Genomic DNA, 21,700 nt, shown 5'->3' with positions numbered 1-21,700 from the left:
GCTATCTTCCTCATAAGAGTTCTACTACTGACAGTGCTTGCTGTAATCTTTCTTCTTGCTAAGCAAAGTAGTGTTAATTTTCATTTGTATTTAAATGACAATCACTAACAATCATTTCTAATTTTCATTTATGATTTTTATACAAATACATATAGTTCCCTTTATAATTTTGTCTTACCCTCAATCTTTATATTTCCAAACTTAAGAGTAGTAACAACTAAACATGAATTCGTCATTTATGCCCAGATAAACAAATACATAAATTTGATCAATACAAAATTAATCAATTTTGTTGGATTTCTCACAGTCTTCTCTATTTTGTCTTTCCTTTTTGGCTATATCATAATTTTCTTGGGGGAAGACATGAGTCTCCATGAAATACTTAGAATATAATTTCCATTGTTAATAGAAGCTTAAGTAAAAAAAAAAGTTCATTTTTTTTCTGAAGCCCTACTATTTTTTTCACCAGGTTCATCAGTGTGTAATTGAATTTGTGTCTTCAAGGTACATTCTGGCTTTCTGCTTCAAACCCTGTTATTGACATTTACTGCCATATCGACAATCTGAACTCTGTTCTTTCTTCATGGACTCTAATCCTTTACTGCTTCATCTAATCATCTTTAAGTATTGTTGGCTTTTTCTTTTCTACTGTTTATTATGAGTCTCGGATCTATTGACAGCAAGCTCTTATCTTCAGCCTTTTCTAAAGCCTTCTCTTAACACGAATGAGATGCGGCATCGGGCTTGCTCTGTTACAGGAATTTGCACATCGAGAAGCACCAGTGGAGGACACAGAAAGCAGATGATGCTGGTGGAAGGGGAGCAGACTATGGAAAAATGGGTAAAGCGATCCTCATGAAGGTGATGTGGGATGACATGAACGGTATGACTGAGAGGAGAGAAATCCAACAGAGCTGAGTTGGGAACCAGATATCAACAACCTGTAACTTAGACACAGGCCTAAATGGGAGAAGAGAACTAAGAGTTTTACAACTAAAATCAAGTACATAATATGCTAGTCAATTCTTACTACAAGCAAATCCCTTGAACATGTGCTTGCTATCTCAGTAGGCTTCAATTGCAGCACTTGAGCTGAAACGTTTTTCTATGACTGTCCAGAGAGCAAACAGTGTGCTGCTATTACATTTACTAACTTCATATACCCCGACCTCCCTCTGTGTCTCCTCCATTTCCCCTGCTTTTTTGTTTTATTTTGTTCTGTTTTTGTTGTTGTTGTTGTTTTGTTTTGAGAAAGGATTTTATATAGCCCAATAGTTGGCTTCTTACACTGTATAACCAGGCCTTGGACCTTAGACTCCCCATCTTCCTACCTCTCCATCCCTAATGCAAGATTGCAGGCACACATTATCACAGCAAGTGAGGCTAGCTTCTTAAAGGATCAGGACCATCTTACTCCTCTAAAGACTTGTATCCAAGAATAACTACTTCAGCAGCACCTTGACTTTTTCCTCCACATGCACTTTTTCCCCCAGGAGCTCCCGAGGTTCTATGCACTGCTCTTTCATTAACAACCATTGGTTTGGTTATTCCTAACGCAACTTTCCCTTCTGAATTTAACCACATTCACTTGTCTATGAAAAAAAGCTATTTCTGCTTCTGATAGTCTTGACTGCTTTAAGCTAAAAACTGATCATGGTAATGAGGTACTAATTCTAATTCAGGTCCACTCCTATAACATGCAAATACTCCCTAGAGGAGTGACTAGGTCTAAGGAATATTTGTCCATCTAGCCAGAGCTTGTACTTGATGGTGAAAAAAAAATGAGATTCTTATTATTCAGCCCTCTTTACCGTCTTCCTCCCTTTTAACATGTGTGAGAACTATGTTGAGTTTGGAATTCTCTTCCTGAAGATTCCAGCCATTCTCCTTTATTTTTCAGAGTTTCCCTCCAATATGTCTATTGCAATCCAAGCAGATTAATATGCTTCTCAAGGACCAAATTATATCTCTTACAGTTGCCCTGTGCATGTTTTAACATGATGTTCATTGATATTAATAACAACAGGTTTGTTTTGTTCATGTTTGAAGTAATATTTTCTCTGAATACAATGGATATTTCTTCCCTGCTTATCTTTTTATAGTTTCGTGGAGCTTCTAATATGATGAAAGAATCTCAAATTAAATTCAAGTAGATTTGTATTTGCCTTTTTTTGCATTTTGTTTTGTTTTGTTTTGTTTTTCTTACTAATTCTTTCTGAACTTCCTATGAATCTATTCCCTCCCTAGGAACTCTGTGTTAGTTTGAATGAGGATGGCTCCATGGACCCCTCTATTTGTATTTTTGGTTCCCAGTTGCAACGGGGAAGGACTTGGAAGTGTGGTGTTTTGGAGGAAGTATGTCACTGGGGGTGGGCTTTGAGTGTTCAAAAGCCCATGCCATTCCCAGTTAGCTCTCTGCCTTGTGCTTGTGGACCAGATAGAAGCTCCCAGCTACTGCTCCACCGGCATGTCTGCTGCCTACTGTCATGCTCCCACCATGACGGTCATGAACTCTAATCCTCTTGAACCACGAGTCGGCAAATTAAATGTTTTCTTTTACAACTTGCTCTGGTTATGATGTTTGGTGATGGCAATAAAAGAGCAACTAAGATAAACTCTAAATGTGAACATTGCTTAGCCAAGTATTTATCAAGGGAGGCAGTGTAAGAGGAGTTCAGAGAGCAGCCTGCTGCAGTCTCATAGTTCTGATCTACACACACACACACACACACACACACACACACACACACACACACCTCCTAAGTCCCAGTCTCTAGATTTAATCTCTTTCTAAATTACTAGGTCTATGTGTTCCAATTTACCAATTTATGGCTGGGAAGCTCCTTAAGCTCCTTGCAAGTTAACTGAATTTTCTTTCTTAATTCCTGACCTCATTTTCCCTCTTGAATTTGTTAATTTTTAGGATTCCTCTTCCCACTCAAATTTCCCCTGGACATTGATCTGAGATTTAATGTTAATCTAGGACTCTTTTTTCTTCCTTGTATCACGCAACACAACTCCCTTCTCTTATCTAACTAGGTGAAACATGCCTTCTTGCAATTACAAAGGATTTCAGGCTCCTCTCCATTTCTGTTGCTGGTTCCCATGCTCTATCATCCAGATATGATTGTAGCTTTTCACTGCTCTCTTCCATGCTATTTTATCCCACCACATTCAAGCTTATTTACTTGCAAATAACAACAAATAAAATACTATTTAAATCATGATATTATTTTGAGTACACAAGCTTTTACCTTAACTGACTAATTTAGGTTTCTTTAACATACTAGAGTGATTCCATCTACTTTGGTTTACATAAAAAGTAATTTTAATTATTAATGATTATAATAATAATGTTTGAATATAAATACATTAAGAATTAGAGCACATTTATAATTATTCTTTTCCAAAAATTATGACCTACACATTGATTGACTTCTCAGGTATAACTGTTACTTATGTGCAACTTTGGATGAGATCATTTTCCATATATTTAAATGTCTACTTTCACATTTATTGAGAAAGAAAAAATTTGAAAACTCAGTCTTCAAGATCAAAACCTCCCATGTAATTATTATACAGGCCTGACTGTTCTTAACTTCCAAGATCAGATAAGATTTGGCATGTTCATTGTGGTATGGCCTTAGACACACTAAGCAAGCTTCCAAAGGAGAGAATCAACCAACAGTCCTATATACCTATAACATCTATGACACTCATGAGCAGCAAATCAATGACTAGCAGGGCATGATAACTCTGCATGGTACATTAGTGAAATGTGTACTTTAGAGGTAACCAACAGCTCTCTAACTGGTCTTAATTACAGGAGGGAGACCTTGACTGATACAGGAAACCTAGCTCACTTCTCAGTGCTTGGTTATCAGAAGAGATTCTACAGCTACTAATTTACTAAACCAGCATAACCCCTAACAACATTTTATAAACATTTGTTCTTATACACACAGATAAGTGTGGTCTTAATTCCCTATGTAGGAAACTTCTCCTTACCACAACAGATGGAGACCACTACAGAAAACCAAAACCAATCAAAATAGAGTTGTAGAGCTTTCTCTCATTGGATACATCTACAAAACACTCCTGTAGCTATGACTTGGGGAAAATTTAAGAGAGGGCAAATCGATTATAAGAGCCAGAGGATCAGAAAGTTTTCTGTGAGATTGTCTCTCCTAATAATATCAGAAGGAAGCTAACTCCAGAGTCTCACCAACATGACCTCCCAAAAGTGAGCTGAACAAGGATCACACCAATGAACATGCCAAACCGGATGGAGAAAAGCCCATAAAACTTCAACCCTGCACAAAGGACGATAGGCAACTGAGGATAGCTGCGAATGCAAGGGGCAGCCTTCTCCAGAGAAAAGCATACGAATCAGTTGTCCAGTGTGAAACAGCCCTGAAAACAAATATACAAATAACATTGTACAGACCCAATAGGAATATATGTGTACGTACACACACACACACACACACACACACACACACACACACAGAGTCTCTCTCTCTCTCTCTCATACACAAACACACACACACACACACACACACACACACACACACACACACACACACACAAACAAACAATTAATTAAAAGGGAGGCCATGCATTTGAAACAGAGCAGAGGGACATAGGAGAGGGTTTGTATGGAGGAAAGAGGGGGAGAAATGTTGTAATTAAATTACAATCTCAAAAATAAAATAAGCACTGTTTTAAGTAAAAGATCAAGGCCAACATCCCTAATGTGAATTTCATAGCTTTTTATAATTTGAGCTGTATCTTTTTAATGGAAATATAATTACACCTATTATTATAATTATAAATATAATTATTCTCTACTTCTTACCTATTCTCTACTGTAACAAGAAAACAATACTAAGCTTGAAAAATCTAAATAATTGCTACTCACGTACTGTGTATCATTTATGTCTGCTATTTCACCTGAGTTTTTTTTTCTCCTGTTGCTGCCTATACCTAAAGTGTCCTGGTGCTTTATCATACACTGTGGTGGTATGAAATTCAGACAGAAATGTCATCACTCTCATAAAACTTGACTCTCCTCTTCTTCCCTTGAGCAAGAAGGAAACCTTTGGCATACAAAAATTTAGTATTAATTTACCTACTCTACAGGTTGGTAGGTAATGCTTTCCAGTTCATCTTCTACTTCTAAAAATACTAATGTAATCGTATACTGAAATATAATACCCTTGAAAGTAAAACTATCTATACTTTGCATAATGTCATGGTATCAAGTGAAAGAACTTTTAAAATTCATTCATTTGATAAATTTATTCTGTAGTTTTATAGTACCTTCAGTGAGAAATTTCTCTATACATCTCCTTTTTGAGTTATTTATTTATATACTGAATCAGAGGTATCCTATCATTTCATCCTGGAAGTAACAGGGTTACAACTTTTCTATTTGAAGTGAAAGAAATTATCACTATTCTTGGTTTTATGCTTATCAGCTAATTTCACCTTTTCCTCGGTCTTTGCATGGTTTGGAGTGGCAAATCTAATGTAGATTTCATGATATAGCTCTTCAAAATCCATATAAACCTAGATAGATACAATGTCTCCCTTGTTGTCGCCTTGTTATAGAGTCTGCCTGCAGAACAGACAGCAAACACCTGCTTTCTTGCTTGGCATCAATGTTATTTGCCCCTGGAATCCACAGGTAGTGCTGGAAGTAAGACCAGTTCAGTTTGGGTAGATGAATTTGATGCATGTTAAGGAAATATTGTAAAGAGGAAAATGACTTTAACATTAAATCATAAAGACATAAAATATATTATTGTAGAGGTAAGGCGGGACCAAGAAAGGCCACCTAACTTAGTTCTTCACCTGGGAGACAGAGACAGTCTAACTTCTGAAACAATGTTAATCTCCCGCTGTCCTCAGAATAATAGGGAACTTTAATATATTAAACAGTTTCATGTTTCCCACTACAAATTTTACTTTTGTATGGTGATTAGCAAAAAGAAAATTTCCCACAACATAACAGTTATGTCAGAAAAAGTATGATAACACCAGTGTTGGCTGGGCTGCAGTCATTAGTTTGAACTATTTAGTAACATCATATACTCTGACGTTTAACAACTAGAATGTAAACATTTTTATCATGACAGGAACTTAGTTTCTAAGATGACCTTTAGAAAATATTAAGGAAAGTCAAGGGTGTAAAACTCCTCTCCTTTGCAGAAGTCAGAGGCTAATGTAAAAGGGCTACTTCTAGCAAGGGTTTATATGGACCAATGGTTTCTGTCACTCCTTGGGGACTCCAACAGTAGAAACTCAAAGTTGTTTACTCAGACAGAGACAATGCTTGTTAATAAAATAAAACAAAGACTTTGGACTACTTTCCAAAAAGGGGATTGTAACAGAAGCCTTTTAAGTGTCTCAGTTTTATCACGATGCAATTGGTTTGATAGAAGACATTTGGTATTTAGGACACCATAGGAACTACACTCCTAAAACTGCTGATCTGCTATGGTTGCCAAAGAATTTGTCACAAGCATTATGGTCTCCATGCATTGGTGAGCTCTCATAAATCAGTTCTGACTGCAGACTCTGTGGGCAAATATCATATACAAGACCGAAGAGCATTTCAGTCTCACAGTGGAGTTTGCTTCCCAACAGAAGAAGAAATCAGCAAATATTTCAAGGACAAAGAGGAGTCTTTGTGCCAGATATGCCTGACTCACAACAGAATCCTGTCATTGAATAGTGCACACTTGTTCTTTATTCTCCTCCCCTCTTCTCTCTCTCTCTCTCTCTCTCTCTCTCTCTCTCTCTCTCTCTCTCTCTCTCTCTCTCCCCCTCTCCCTCCCTCTCTCTCTCTCTCCCTCTCCCTCCCCCCCTCTCTCTCTCCCTCTCTCTCTCCCTCTCTCTCTCTCTCTCTCTCTCTCTCTCTCTCTCTCTCTCTCTCTCTCTCTCTCTCACACACACACACACACACACACACACTGTTCTGTCCTTTGCCAACCAGATCAATATTTCAGATGCAAATGAGGTAAACCCAGGGGAAGAGAGATTCATATTGAGGTGTGAAAACATTTCAGGAAGAAAAAGACAGATCCGTTTAAGTGTATAAATACACCCAATAAATCATGGTGAGGTTGGTGGGGTGACTGTTCTTCCTTCTGGCAGCTTTGTAATTACTTGCTCAAGACAGCAACAACTTTCTTTGGAAACAGTCACTCTATATGCAAGACAATTATAGCACTGGGCATCTTTGCTGGCCAAAGCTAAAGCTATGTACGTCACAATCCATTAAGTAGGAGATGTATCTGAACAGCCTGAAGTTTATTAAACCCAAGTGCTACTTTCCCCTATCACTTTTCTCAAGGTCTCCCAAGGGCAGTCATCGGCTATTTCTAATAGTCCATCAATCCAATCTGTAAATAATTCTAAGTCCAGACTTTCTGAATTATTAACCTGATCAATGAGAACTGAAAGCTCTCAATTCAGCTTTCCCAAAACAAGTTCTACTCTTTGGCTGAAGTTCACAATATGAGATCCTGAGAAATTCTACAATCAGTGAAAAACATTCTGTCACTTTCCCCCCTGTGGATCTGACTTGTCTGCATTCGTGTTTGAACATGTTAGAACATACTGAAATGAAAAGGACAGAAGCAGTCCTGCTTTGTGTGTGACTGAGATCTCACTTCATAAAAACTACCTGTCTTGTTTATGGCTCCCCATTTGTATTTAACTATGTAATGACTTGCATTATCCTCTAATTGGTTCCTATGTAAAAGCATCATTTTCTCAATTAGTTTGTAAGGAAAGGGGCCAAACCTTGAATGGGCTCATTTTTGCCAGCAGCAGTATGTTGGAGTCAGCTTATACAAATCTATGAAAGCCAGTTTTGAATTTTGTAGGGAATTCTGAATTATTATAAAAGTAAAAACATAAAGGCTTATAATTAACTAAATGATAATAAAAGCAAATATAATAAAGACCCAAGGCTTATTAAAACCCATTTCAGTATATTTTCACATTATCTGTGGTTGTGAAGTTATTTACAGATATATATATATTTTGTTGGAAAAGCTTTTCTGATGATCCAGTGCTCTAGTCCTTCTATAGATTTACAGTCAATAACTTCACATTCAATGACTTACTGTGAAGAGACTAAAATGAACCTTGGTGTGAATATTTATAGCACAGAAATGTACAAATACTAGATATTAGGGTTCACTCCTCTCTTCTAAAAAGCAGGGTAAACATTCCAGACTATCACTGATTACTATTTAAAATTCTGGTGACAGGGGTATATTCAAGAACATGAGGGAGGAAAACACAATATTGTAAAATAAATCATTGACTTATTGTTTCAACTTATACAGATTTTGCTTATATTTGCTTTATTCAAGCCGTGTAATATATAGTTATCCATAGACAAGGGTGAGGACAATGTGTTCTGAGAACCTCTGTGTTGCTCCTAATGAGGATTAGTTGGAATGGACATAGCATGATAATCAACAATGGGAGACTCAAAATTCCTATTATTTTTGTTTCTGAATGCTTTGGACTTCATTCTGTGCAAAGGGTGAGGTGGAAATCCTAGTGGTAATTATGTAAAGTCTAAACAACTATAGAAAATGGGTGAAATACATTTTATTTATTTTAGAAATAGAAAACCAGGAATTTAGAAAACTTAAGTAGAAACCCATTCATATTTTTAGCAATTGTTAGAACCTAGTAAGTCAAATTCTGTCCCTACTATTGATCAAGCACAAAACTAAACCCATGCCATCATAGTAATTTGGTCCAAGACAGAAAATGACATTTGAACTAAGGCTTGGGTGTGTTGCTAGTGTCATTGAGTATAAGGGGAACCTTGATATTGGTGGCAGAAGGATAGGAATACTGGTAAGAAAAAATAAAATGAGCATACTTCTTCTGGAGGACAGGAAAGATTTGTAGATATTTGATGAACTGTCATGTAAGCAATATATTAGGCCCACCTTTGCCTTAAGGAACAATATTAGAATTTCTTTAAGTTGAAAAAAAAAAGAATCATGAAAACAAAAATTTAGTAAAAAAAAAATGTTAAAATATGCAGTGCCCCTTTTAATGTCATAGTAAGTCCCTATATCATTGGATATGTCGAGGGATGAATAATCATGGCATGACAGAGTTGGATTATACCTCTGGGTCTTTTTAAATATTTTATTGCTGTAGGAAAAGAGAGATGAGTTTGGACTCTCTTTGCTATCTCTAGTCTCATCATATGCAATCTAAGTTTTCTTAAAACAAGCTCTCTGGGGGGCAGCTTCCTTTCAAAGACTATTCCTGAATATGTGGCCTGAGCAGTGGGCAGAGAAGTAAACTAAGTTGACAGAGCATCCATTTTCAAGCTGCAGAAAGGTGACCTCTGACATTACAGTAGGAGACAGAGTTCTCAGCAGGTCCTTAGGCAATTGTGAAAAATGCAGCTGGGAGGAAGGTCTAGTAAAAAGGGAAAAGGGAGAGTCAGACAAGAGGTTCATGTCATTTACTCAGAAGGACTTTCCAAGTCAATAGAATATTTGCAGTACAAAACATGCCTAAGAGTAAGAATGTGGTGTATTAAAAACTGGAAAGTCACAAAAGATAGGCAGGTGACTAGTTTCACCGCATAATCTTTTAAGATCTTGCACGCAGGTTAATATGATTAATAAAAGGGAGAAACTGGCTTCCCTTAAGGTATGTTTTGTTAATTTCTTTTACTTTCAGCATCTTACTGCTTTAGTTAACAATTGAAGATTAGTTAGTTATAGTTGAAGGTTAGTTACAGTTGAAGATTAACTAGGATAGAAAGTGAATTAGATACATTTTGGACTTACCAAAATAGGATAGATAATGGAATTATTTTCTCTGATTTGTCAAATACAAATGGACAAGACATTGTTTAGGTATTTATTGCTTGTATATATTGTATATAGTTATTGTACTTTTGTATATAGTTTTTCTTATGTTAGTTATAACCTTTTGCTTTTTTTCTTTTTATTAAAATAGAAAAGGGGAAATGTGCTGGTATTCTAATTGTACTGACATATGATTTTGATTGTATGTTAATAAATAAAAAATTCTAGGTACCCAGAATTTTTCTGCTGAAAGGAAGTGCTGTGTACAAGGTGGACTAGACAGCAGTTAAGAGGTCTATCCGTGTGGTTAGTCTGTACATACTGAATACAGATGTGTACTAACTTTGTAGAAGTTACTTCTCTTTGTCTAACTTATAAGCACACTGATCATGAAATCTATACTTCTGTTTAAGGTTTGTTGTGAGATAAAGTAAATAACACACCAAGTCTTGAACATTTAAGATGGTGTCAGTCTAAAATAAACACTCAATAAATAATAACAATAATTACTACTGTTGTTACCATCAACTTTAAACAAGACATTTGTTGCATTGCACTAATCAGATTAAATGGAATGATTTATTTCAGTGCTACAGAGAATCAATTAAAGAATAACTAAGCCCTCTTCATTATATATAGATTGATTTATATGTAAGCAACAATCACAAGGGTATTGACATTAATTAATTTAAACATTGGTAATAGCCGGTTAAAGTGTAGAAAGTGTGGTTATTTCAAATTTATCGAAAATTCCTATGAAAAAAATCACATCAGAAATGATTGCTTCTGTTCAATGCACATCATTTTAATGGGAAGTGTAATTGTGCCTCTAGGTACCTTTATGTAAGCTACTTGAATAATAGTAAAGTTTAAAATAATGTTACATTGTATCTTCTCCAGTCCTCTGCAAGTCAAACAGCTGGCTAGCAAGGGTGGGATTTAATGACATGTTGTTCTGAATGATTTAGAATCATCACAAAAGTTAAAAGAATAGGAACATGTGCAAGGGCACATTCACGATGCTTGATGGCTTTGGACTCTGGACCAGTCTTGAGATCTAGAACTTTGCTATCATTTTTAATGGGTTATAAAATGCAGTGCAGGACCATACCTCTTAGCCACTATGAGGCTATGATATTTAAATTTCAATAATATTAAAACTACATTCCTCATTTGGTTTAAATGTTCAAAAGTCCTCAGAGGTTAGTGGCAATAGCACTGGACAGTTAGGATACAGAACAACCATGTTATCCCAGAGAGTTCTAGGGTTGAGTGCTTGGAGGAGCAGGTATGAATGGAATAAAGTGGGAACTGGAGGAGAAACCCATCTTCAGCATGGTGAAGATGATGTGGCTGGGAAGAATGCAGCAGCTGGCAAGATACAGGAATAACTGATAAGAAGCTAAGCATTGTGGTTACTGTGTGTACAATAACACTGTTATAGGAAGGGTAATAAGTTCCCATGCTAGTAGGCTTTTTCCTGTTCTTATGAATCATCCCTTAAGGTCCTTCTGTGAGTGAGGCAACCCACCTGGGATTGTGATTGGAGACAAATTTACTTCAGCAGGAGGCTGGTTCCAAAATGCCAACACTAAAGAAAACAAAAAAGAAAAAGAAAAAAAACTCACAATCTCCTAACAGTTTGGCTAACAGATTTAATGACAAATTCTTTTTAGATATGATAGACACATATCCTACAGCATTGAGCTGCAAGTATTCCTCTTACTGTGGTCCTTCTGTCCACAAATAGATAAATAGTCATATTGGCTTATTTTAATCATGTTTTTCAGGATATGATATCATTATTCATAATTAATTTTCCATTCCCAGGCATTTTTTTTAAAAAAGTAGTTCACATATTTTTGCATTGTGTCCCTTTACTATCAAATCCAAACCTTTTTATTTCTCTTTCCTGGTCATGGTATTAAACAAGACACTGGATGACGTAAAAAGGTGACTGCCCCGACATGTGCTACCACTGAAAAATCAATGTTGTATCCTTGGCTTATTCTAGGGATGTAAGACTCTGCAGAACTAAGCTATGAGGTGATGTGTATGGCTCCTTAGAGAACATTTGAAGTTGTTATGTTAGATTACAGCCGGCATGTGGGGGTCTGGGACTCCTGTGCAGACTGCTCTTTGGATAGGCTTAAGGCAGTTCTTCCAATAGGAAGTTTTTAATACAATGTAAATCCAACAATGTGTCTTTGGTGTGGGTGAATAAAGTGTTGGGGAGGGCAGGCAGCCAAGGTCAAAGGAGAGCGGTATTAAGACAGGTGCAAGCTGTCATACTCAAGTACTCGGAGAAAGAGGTAGACAGATAGAAATGGTCTACCTAATTCTCCCTGATTGATTTCCTGTTCATTCAGTTTTCTGCATCCTCAGTAAATCTTTATCCAACAGAAACCCCCAGTTGTTTGGAAATTATATTTCCTCTAAAAACTAAGATATGATGAAAAACGCATCTCCTCTAAATGAACAGAATGGTTTTTTTCAAAGATGGTTATTTAACTTCAAGTACTGACTGAAACAAACAGAAATATAATAATATACACCAGTGCAGAATCCCTTCCCTGATCTGCCTCTGAGTGTCCATTCTCTGTCTTCCCACACATTCAAGATCTCCATTTCAGTCTTGTTGACAAGTTGTTTGCAGAAAAGCCGTGCTCACCAGAAGCTAAGGCAGGAAGAAATTCACATAGGACGCTTGCCCTGCTTCTCTTGCGTTGTGAAATGACACTGAAAGGCTAACAACCCCACGTAATATTTGGTGGTCTTTGGCAAGCAGGGATTGATTATTAATTGCCCAAAGTGCTTCTAAGTGTAGGAATGGAAAGTTCTGGAGCAATATGTAAAAGTTGGGCTCAGTTAGACCCACATTAACTCCTACTGTTTGTCTAGGAACATCACATTATGTGGAAAGAAGAGGACACTGAAGAGGATGTGCATCTCAAGAAGTATCCACTATGTTCTATTGTGGATCAACATTCTCCTCCCCTCTCCCTGTGAGGTGCAGGCTGTAGCAGGCCATTCATTGTGTGAAGAGGCTTTGAGGACACATCACACAGCCTCCAGACTTGTATTTCTCCATCATCGAAAGTTTATCACAAGTCTACCCTTCACGAAGCAATGTAATTTTTGGATACCACTGAAAATAACATACTGCTCCTGTATAAAAACAGACTCAAATAAAGCCTACCTAAAATGTCTATCTTCACAGTGCTGCGGTATTTGCATTTTACGGAAAACATTTTAAAATCATTTTAGTAAGTGGAATCCATTTTCTTCCATGAACTGCTAATACTGAATTCTTAATAGCTTCCCCAGGGTTTTGTGTCTTGCTATGAAACCTTGAGTGATTTCATCATTCTTGAGGCACAGTAAATAATCACAGTTTATGCTCATAAGCATAAAAGTCTCATCTATTACCCTTCCTAGGTTTTATATTCTTAAAGATAAAAATTTATTTTCCATGCAATCTGAGTATGAGACAATGCTAAATTGGTTGATAAGCCTTGGTGAACATTGGTATAAACATTCTTAAAAAGCTTTAATGTATAATATCAGCACTTTAAATCCTTATAGAGACAATTATGCTCCAAATTTCTCAGTTTTTAAATAAGCCGCTGACTGATGCTTTCCTTGTTGGAGCTCATCTTTGTTTTCTTTTTGCTTATTTGTTTTTCATAAAAATACCATGTCAGAATGTTCTTCTTCTAAGTAGCACCTTTAGGTTCTTGTTCAAAATTTTAAATGTCCTGTGTGGAATGCAATAATATTGTTAAAAATATTAGATACAGGGGTGGTTTGTAAAAGTGACTCCCCCAGATAATATAAACTATGTATGTAGCAAGTGGTTATCACACAGGGGTTAAGGGTAGGTCCCTATTGGCTAAAGACAACACACTTAGGACACACTACCATATAGCCTACATGCTACCAAAAATACTATACAAACTGCCTTGGGAGGGAAGAAAGTAAACAGGCCTACCCTGTTGGAACACCTATAGGGAACGCTCACATGTTAGTGGTAACCAACAGCTGTCTATTTATACTTAAGGCCCATTCAATGGGAGATAAATCATACCTGGTACTGAAATCCTAGCCAGCTTCCCAGAGCCATGGACATTAGCAAAGAATCTATTACTGCCACTTGGCTAGACCATTATCATTCCCTACTGCATTCTATATATTATACTTATACCCACAGGAAAATGTAGCTACTATCTCTCATTAAGGAAGCCTCTCTTTAAGGCAAATGGAGAGTACTACCGAAAACCACAGTTGAACACAATGGGGAGAACAATGGGTAATGAATGAGCCCAGTCTCAATGAATACCTCTGTGTCACAGCTCTTGCAGCTATGACTCAGGGAACATCTATGGAATAATGGGTGGAAATGTTGTAAGATTCAGAATGAATGGTGAAACAGCCTCTCCCAGAACTTGCTGCATAGACAAGACCAGAACAATGTCAATATTAGTGGATGTATTAATATAGAAGGGGGATTATTTCACAGGGTCCCACCTCTGACAAAGAACTACAGGCAACTAATGACTGCTTGGAGAAGAATTCGCTTTTTCCCAAGGATAAGCCCCCTTTTGGGTTGCCCGATGCAGAGTGGTGAGCCTTAAAATCGTATAGTCACTGTGGTGGTTTGAAAGAAAATGGCCCGCAAAGGGAGTGGCACTATTTGGAGGTGTGGCCTTGTTGGAGGAAGTGTGTACCTGTGGGGGAGGGCTTTGAGGTCACTTTTGCTCAAGCTTCTCTCAGTGTGACTGTAACTGGACTTCCTGCTGCCTGCCTATGAAGACATAAGGACTCTCTCAGCTCCAGGACCACATCTGCCTGCAGGCTGCCATGCTCCTCTCCATGATGATAATGGACTGAACCTCTGAACTGTAAGCAAGCCAGCACAATTAAATGTTGTCCCTTATCAGAGCCGCCATGGTCATGGTGTCTCTTCACAGCAATAAAGACCCTAACTGAGACAGTTACCAACAATAAAAATGGATCAGTAGGTTGTATTTATATAGTTGTTCATACTCATATGTTTATATTTATGTAGGTTTATATCAATAATCATCAAAGAAAAGCTATCAACTTGTCGGGGGGTTATATGGGAAGGGTTACATACAGGGTAGGTTTCTAGGAGAGACTGCAGGGATGGAAGGGAGGAGACAAAGTGTAGCAATTCCATTTCAATTAAAAACATATTTAAAGTAAAAAATACAACGATTTTTTAATAATAATAGATACTGTGCTGGGGTGATGGCTTAGCAAGTAAAACACTGGCTGTGCATGGGTGAATGAAACTGGAGTTTGGATACCCAGGCCTCCAAGTAAAAACAATGTGGGTTTGGCAGTTGGCCTATAATTCCATCATATGAGAAGTGGAGATAGTGAGTCTAGGAGCAAGTTGGCTAGCCAGACTAGCCAGAATGTCAATCTCTGGGTTTAACAAGAAACTTTGCTTCAATATCAAAGGTGAAAAATGGCCAAGTAATATCCCTGACATCAACATCAGGCCTTCATACACATGAACATGTGAGCTGATATATCCAAACCTGCTTTTTTCCATACAGGTGTACATGCATCTACATATGCATCCAACATATAACATTTAATTTAGTAGGGTGGTGGTGGTGCATGCCTTTTATGCCAGCACTCAGGAGGCAGAGGCAGGTGGATCTCTGTGAGTTTGAGGCCAGCCTGGGCTATAGAATGAGTTCCAGGAAAGGTGCAAAGCTACACAGAGAAACCCTGTCTTGAAAAAAAAAAGTGCATATTGAAGATGACTGGGGTGTCTCAATGAGTAAAGGCATTTGTGCCAAGCCTCATGAAGGAACAAATGGGCTACAAACGTGTTTAAATATAGAATTATAAAGGGAATTGATCCTTTGACAAACAAGCACATTATTGATTGACTAATTCAGTTCATATATGTTGATAACTGTATTTTACTTTAGTGGGAAACCATTATGTTATATATATACCATTATAATATCCATTGTTTTAGAATGCCAATATTTGTATACAAGCCAAGCATGAAATAAGCAATTTCAAGAATAACTCAATCATGGGCACTATAGAGAGTGCTCCACAGTATAAGCATTGGCTGATCTTCCAGAGGACCTTGGTTCGATTCCCAGCACCCACATAGCTACAGACATCTGTAACTCCAGTTCCATGGAATATGATGCTCATCTCTGGCTTCTGAAAGCACTTCATGAACATTGTGCACATACATACATACAGGCACTATATATACATGTACAATAATAATCAAAATTTAAAAGAGCACCACAAATCTTACTTATGGAACTTTATATACAAGTGCATTTTGGTAAATATTTCATGGATATAAAATATGAAATAGTTTCTAGATGTTGTAGACATATAATTTTTAAATGTATTATATATATGTGTGTGTAATTTTATGAAATATGATATACACATACATACACAGTCATTCTGAATACAATCAATTCTCAAGGGCATGGTAGGGATACCATGTTTCAAGTGAAGTTCACAGTCATGTATGCAAATACTGATTTCAAAGATTTCTCAGTAACAGAGAGACCCACCTATAAATTCTAGGTTAAACAATGTATTTTACATGTTGTCTTTTTGTCTTCTTCTGAAAGTGTCAAACACATCTAAAAGTTTTGTCTGATGCTTTGTTGCATTTTGATCTAGTCTATTCAGCCTTCTGTAACAAATTATCACAGACCTGGTGGCTTACCAACTACAGACATCCATTTCTCACAGTTCCAGGGCTGAGAAGTCCAAAAGGGTAGATTCAATCCTGAGTGATTGAGGACCTTGTTTCTGATTGACAGTGGTACTTCCTCACTGAGCTTTCACATTATGAATTGGACGAGCTAGCAGTCTGTGGTCTCTTTTATCATGTTGGTGGCTGCCCTTGTGATGAATTCAGTTGCTAAAGGCCTAACCTCTTCATATTGTCATGTGCAGAGTTAGGATTTCAGTGTTAGAAGAAGACAGAAACACAGAGAGTTTCTCCACACTTTTTTGTACCATTTTTTGTTCAATTATTTCAATGTTTTAAATATGTAGTTAAATATTCATCATATAATCTTTTTAGAAATATAAAATTAATCTATACAGCATTTAGTAATTTTTCTTGATATTCTATTTTGTATACTATTAACATTTAATAACCTGTTTCTTTTTAGTTTTTCAAACAAAAGGAGTGACTATCTACTAGAACATTTATTTCTAAAAACATTTATCTTTAAATTATTCTAGCAATTTAGTCAGTGAAAAAAATATAGATAATAATAGTACTCAGATCCAAGCTTTCATGAGAACTAAGGGACTTAAAACATTTAAGGCATGAAAGACAGCATATAGCATGCTTCCGGACATGCATTAATAAGGAATTCACATTTCGTATTATTAACTTACTGGTTGATACAAGAGTGGAACTCACTATAATTATTGAAAATAGAGTGAAGGCTGTACTTTTGCTATCTTGTTTGGAGTCATTTTTGGTCTAATACTTTCTAATTTTTCTGTAGTTTACCAAGTTTTCTTTATTACCTTATAGGTATCCTGTTATTCTCTTTTTCAGTGATATAGTTGTACATAATTTATTTTTAATTCTACTTAATGATTATCTTTGCAACTTCCAAGGCTAATCTTTTAAAACATAAAATATTACAAACATATGGAAAACTACAGATAAAACTATAACAGGCAACAGACAAAAATGTTGTCATTAAATTTAACAGATGTTAACATCTCGCTCTACTTGCTTCAGAGCATCTCCTTGGAGAAATAAATCACCAATAGATCTTTAGACAGCTCCACACCCAGAGCCTTGGACCTGAAGCTGGCGGCAAATACTCCTATACCTCTTTAAATGTTTCAGCCCATGACACTGCACTTAATTAGCATTCAGTTAATAATGGGAGTGTTTGTGGTCTTCCTATTTCTTTATCTTGTTTTCATATATAGAATATATTTTACTGGATAGCTGATGTGGATTGGATATGAAATATCAGGTGCAGCATTCCACATTTGTTGTTCAGAGGAGAGGAAATTGCAACCCGAGGGCTCTGACCTAATCAAAGGATTAATCTATGGATAGATTTTTTTTTTAATTGGTCAAATGAGATGTGGTAGAAACTGGAAAGTGGGCCTCCCTGGAGAGAGGGAGTCCGTGGGTATGCCTTTGAAAGGTGTGTCTTCTTGTCAGCCTCTTCCTCTCTCTAGGTCTGCATTCTGAAGGCCAATAAGGAAAGGAGCTTCCCTCACCACACATGCCACTACCCTTAGACTGAAGTCATAGGATGAATACATTTTCCTCCTTCAAGTTGTTTTACTCAAGTATTTTTGTCATATTTTTAGAACATTATTGCAATTAGGATTACTATATCAAATACCCTTTCATAATAATAGTGTTTCATTTTAGGCTTTTACCCAATTTAAAAAGTACTTGGTTCTGCTTTTAAAAGTTTTTCATATTCCTTACCTATCTGTTTACATGGGTTTTTTTATGATGGTCTTCTCAATTTTGTTTCATCTAATGAAACAGTGTTGTTTTATTTGTTAGAGTAACTTAAAAAATGTTTGTAGATATTATATTGTTTATGTACTGGATAGTTTTATGTCAACTTGACATAAGCTAAACACATCTGAGAGGAGGAGACCTCAATTAGGAAAATGAGCCCATAATACAAAATGCTGTAGGGCATTTTCTTAATTAATTATTGATGTGGGAAGACACATCCCTTTGTGGGTGTGGTACTATTCCTGGGCTGGTGGTCCTGAGTTCTATAAGAAGTAAGGCTGGCGGGACGGTGGTGGTGCACGCCTTTAATCCCAGCACTTGGGAGGCAGAGCCAGGCGGATCTCTGTGAGTTCGAGGCCAGCCTGGGCTACCAAGTGAGCTCCAGGAAAGGCGCAAAGCTACGCAGAGAAACCCTGTCTCGAAAAACCAAAAAAAAAAAAAAAAAGTAAGGCTGAGTAAGTCGTGAGGAGCAAGCTAGTAAGCAGCACCCCTCTATGGCCTCTGCATCATCTCCTGCCTCCAGGTGCCCACACTGATTGAGTTCCTGTCCTGACTTCCTTGATGATGAACAGTGTTGTAGAAATGTAACGTAAATAAGCTCTTCCTTCCCTATCTTGCTTTTGGTCATGGTGTTTCATCACAGCAAGTGAAGCTCAGACTAAAAGAATCCGTGTCATTGCATACCTGCCAAACAGCTTTCAGAAAGCAAGAAAAACTAATCTAAGTGAAGATACATATTCAAAACTATTATTCTCTGCTAGATGGGGGGGGGGGGCAACTGTTTATCCTTCATTGGCTTCTAGCATAGCTGAAGTCACAAATGAGGATTTCGACATTTGATTATTCCATCTATGTACATTTTCCTAGTTTGGGAGATCACCACTATTTTCAGTGAATTGCTAGACTGGTATTCTTGTTTCATTTCTATTGCTGTGAAAGCAAAAAACGAACAAAACAACAACAAAACCAGACAAACAAAAAACTCTGAGCAGAAGCAATTTAGAAAATAAAAGGGTTTACTTCAACTTACAGGTTTTGGTTCATCAATGAAGAAATGATGAAATCAGGATATTTCAAGCAAGAACTTGAAGCAGAATCTAGAGAGGTATGCTGCATGCTGGCTTACTTGTAGACACACAGCCAGCTTTTTATATATACTAAGACTACCTGGCCAGACTAGGATGCTACCCACAGTGATCTGGGCTATCTTACATCAACTAACAATCATAAAAGTCCCCCACAGACATTTCCACATGTCAATGTGGTCTAGGTAGAATCTCAATTGATCCTCCCTTCTCAGGTAACTCTAGGCTGAGACTCTAGGTTGACAGTTAAGGCCAACAAGGAAAATGATATTGCATTGTTATTGATCCTAATCTATCATGGAAAGCTGTTTTGATCAGATAATCTTAAAATTCCACAAGGTTTATTTCAGTTATATTTCTAATCTCTGCTTATTTCAGCATTTCCAATTCTTTCTGGTAAGCCTCATTGGTAACTAAATCTGCTGCAAAGAAATGCTGGGCTTTGCATCACTTTTATCATTTCACACACCACATAATTTCCATCCTCATATTTCTGGTATTTTTAAAAAATTTTGTTATGTAATGGTTTCTAAAGTTTTTCTATGATATTATGAGTTCAAATGCTTAATCTTTTGTCTCAAAGTATCCAGTTCATATTTTAATTTTGATAGCTTTCCTTTCAATTTACCATTAAGCCTGCCACCAATTTGGAGGAAGTAGTCTACAGAATTTTCATTGTATCCTATTATTTTCTTGTTACTGAATTTCTTTTCCATGAATATGATATGTTCTCATGTGCTACTTAAAGAACCAAATTTTTACATGCTTATTCTGTTAATTGTTTTTTTTATTGAATATCTGCTTTTCACTTATTTCATGTCAATAGTCTCAACCAAATTAATATTCGTTTCTGGTTGTATTTCTAAAGTGTTTCAGTATTTACTTATATACTAGTGTTCATGTATGTGTATGCAGCATGTATACAACAGCACCCATGTGGAAGTCAAAGGACAATTTGCAAGAGTCACTACACTCCTGCTGTGTGGTACCAAGTGTCTATACCTACTGAACCACTTTGCTGGTCCCTGAGATGTGTTTATATTTAATCAACTTTAGACAAAGAGCAAATAGATTCAAATTTACTACTCATAAAAATAAACTGTATGTAGATTATCTTTCTAACTCTGTGTTCACTTGACTGATCAATGGGTTGCAGTTTACCAAGATAGAGTAAATTCTGTGCAACTTTTAGTTTAACATCTATTGTCCGTTAATCTTTTGTTTTGGGGGGTTCTGTCATACTGAAAATGGGTAGCACTTGAATGTCTAATGCAAACAACAGACTAAACACATTACAAAAACATGGTTCGACATTCTGATGATAAGACTTACGTCACTGCCTCTTTACCACCATCCCATACCTAGACCTTCATTAATAATAAGTAACAGTATTGCACCATTGTCTTCTAGTCTATCTCAACTACAGATGTACTACAATGCATGGAGGAAGAGGGATTGTCTCTAAGGCCTAGAAGAAATAAGAGCGCTTAGTTACTTGATACAATACCTGTTCAGCCCTACAGGAGCCACTCAGTTGCCTGATTGATATAAACTATTTTGTTTCTGGACCATGGGATAGACAATAAGAATAAATTATTTTTAACTTTACTTTTCTATTAATAGTCTGTGGTGATATTTTATTTGTGCTCTAACAAATAAAGTTTGCCTGGGGATCAAAGAAAAAAGCCAGCCACTATATTAAACATAGCACATGCCTTTAATCCTAGCATTCTTGAGGCAGAGATTCATCTGGATCTCTGTGAATTCAAGGCCACACTGGGAACAGGTGGCACACACTTTTAATCCCAGCACTAGTTAACCATAGAGGTCTGGAGGTCTATAGAGACAGACAGGAAGTGATAGAGGTGGGTGGAAAGAGGAAGTGATGTAGTGGGTGAAGAGAGGAAGTAAGATGACAGGGCACAGAAAGATATATAAGGCATTGAGTCTAAAGGAAGTATCTCTCTAGGGCTAAGGATTTCCTAGCAATAAGCTGGCTTGTTCTATTGTTCTGATCTTTCAGCTTTCATCCCAATGGCTTTGGGTTTTTTGTATTAATAAGACCTTTTGAAATTCGTGTTACAGTAGTCAGGGAAATTGTCTCTTCTAGTCCATCCATTGTGGGGGCTTCATAAGCAGCTTTGCCACTCTTACAGTTTTAAAAGACTTGAGTTGGAGGCTGTGAAGGATATCCTTGAATTTTGATGGCA

At 36.9% G+C, this 21,700-nt stretch overlaps 1 protein-coding gene across 2 annotated transcripts in view; it reads right to left on the bottom strand.

Moving 5' to 3' along the window:
- Lsamp (limbic system associated membrane protein) overlaps positions 1-21,700 on the bottom strand; it is a 2,127,334-nt gene that overhangs the window by 1,321,913 nt on the left and 783,721 nt on the right. For both annotated transcript variants that reach the window (XM_015994637.3, XM_015994639.3), the window contains exon 2: positions 11,398-11,457. In XM_015994637.3, coding sequence (XP_015850123.1) covers positions 11,398-11,457 — 60 coding nt within the window. The remainder of the gene's footprint in view (positions 1-11,397; positions 11,458-21,700) is intronic.

This window comes from Peromyscus maniculatus, chromosome 12, assembly GCF_049852395.1.
Source record: "Peromyscus maniculatus bairdii isolate BWxNUB_F1_BW_parent chromosome 12, HU_Pman_BW_mat_3.1, whole genome shotgun sequence".
NCBI lineage: Eukaryota > Metazoa > Chordata > Mammalia > Rodentia > Cricetidae > Peromyscus > Peromyscus maniculatus.
The sequence above is the reverse complement of the archived record's forward strand: the minus strand, read 5'-3'. Positions and strand labels throughout refer to the sequence as shown.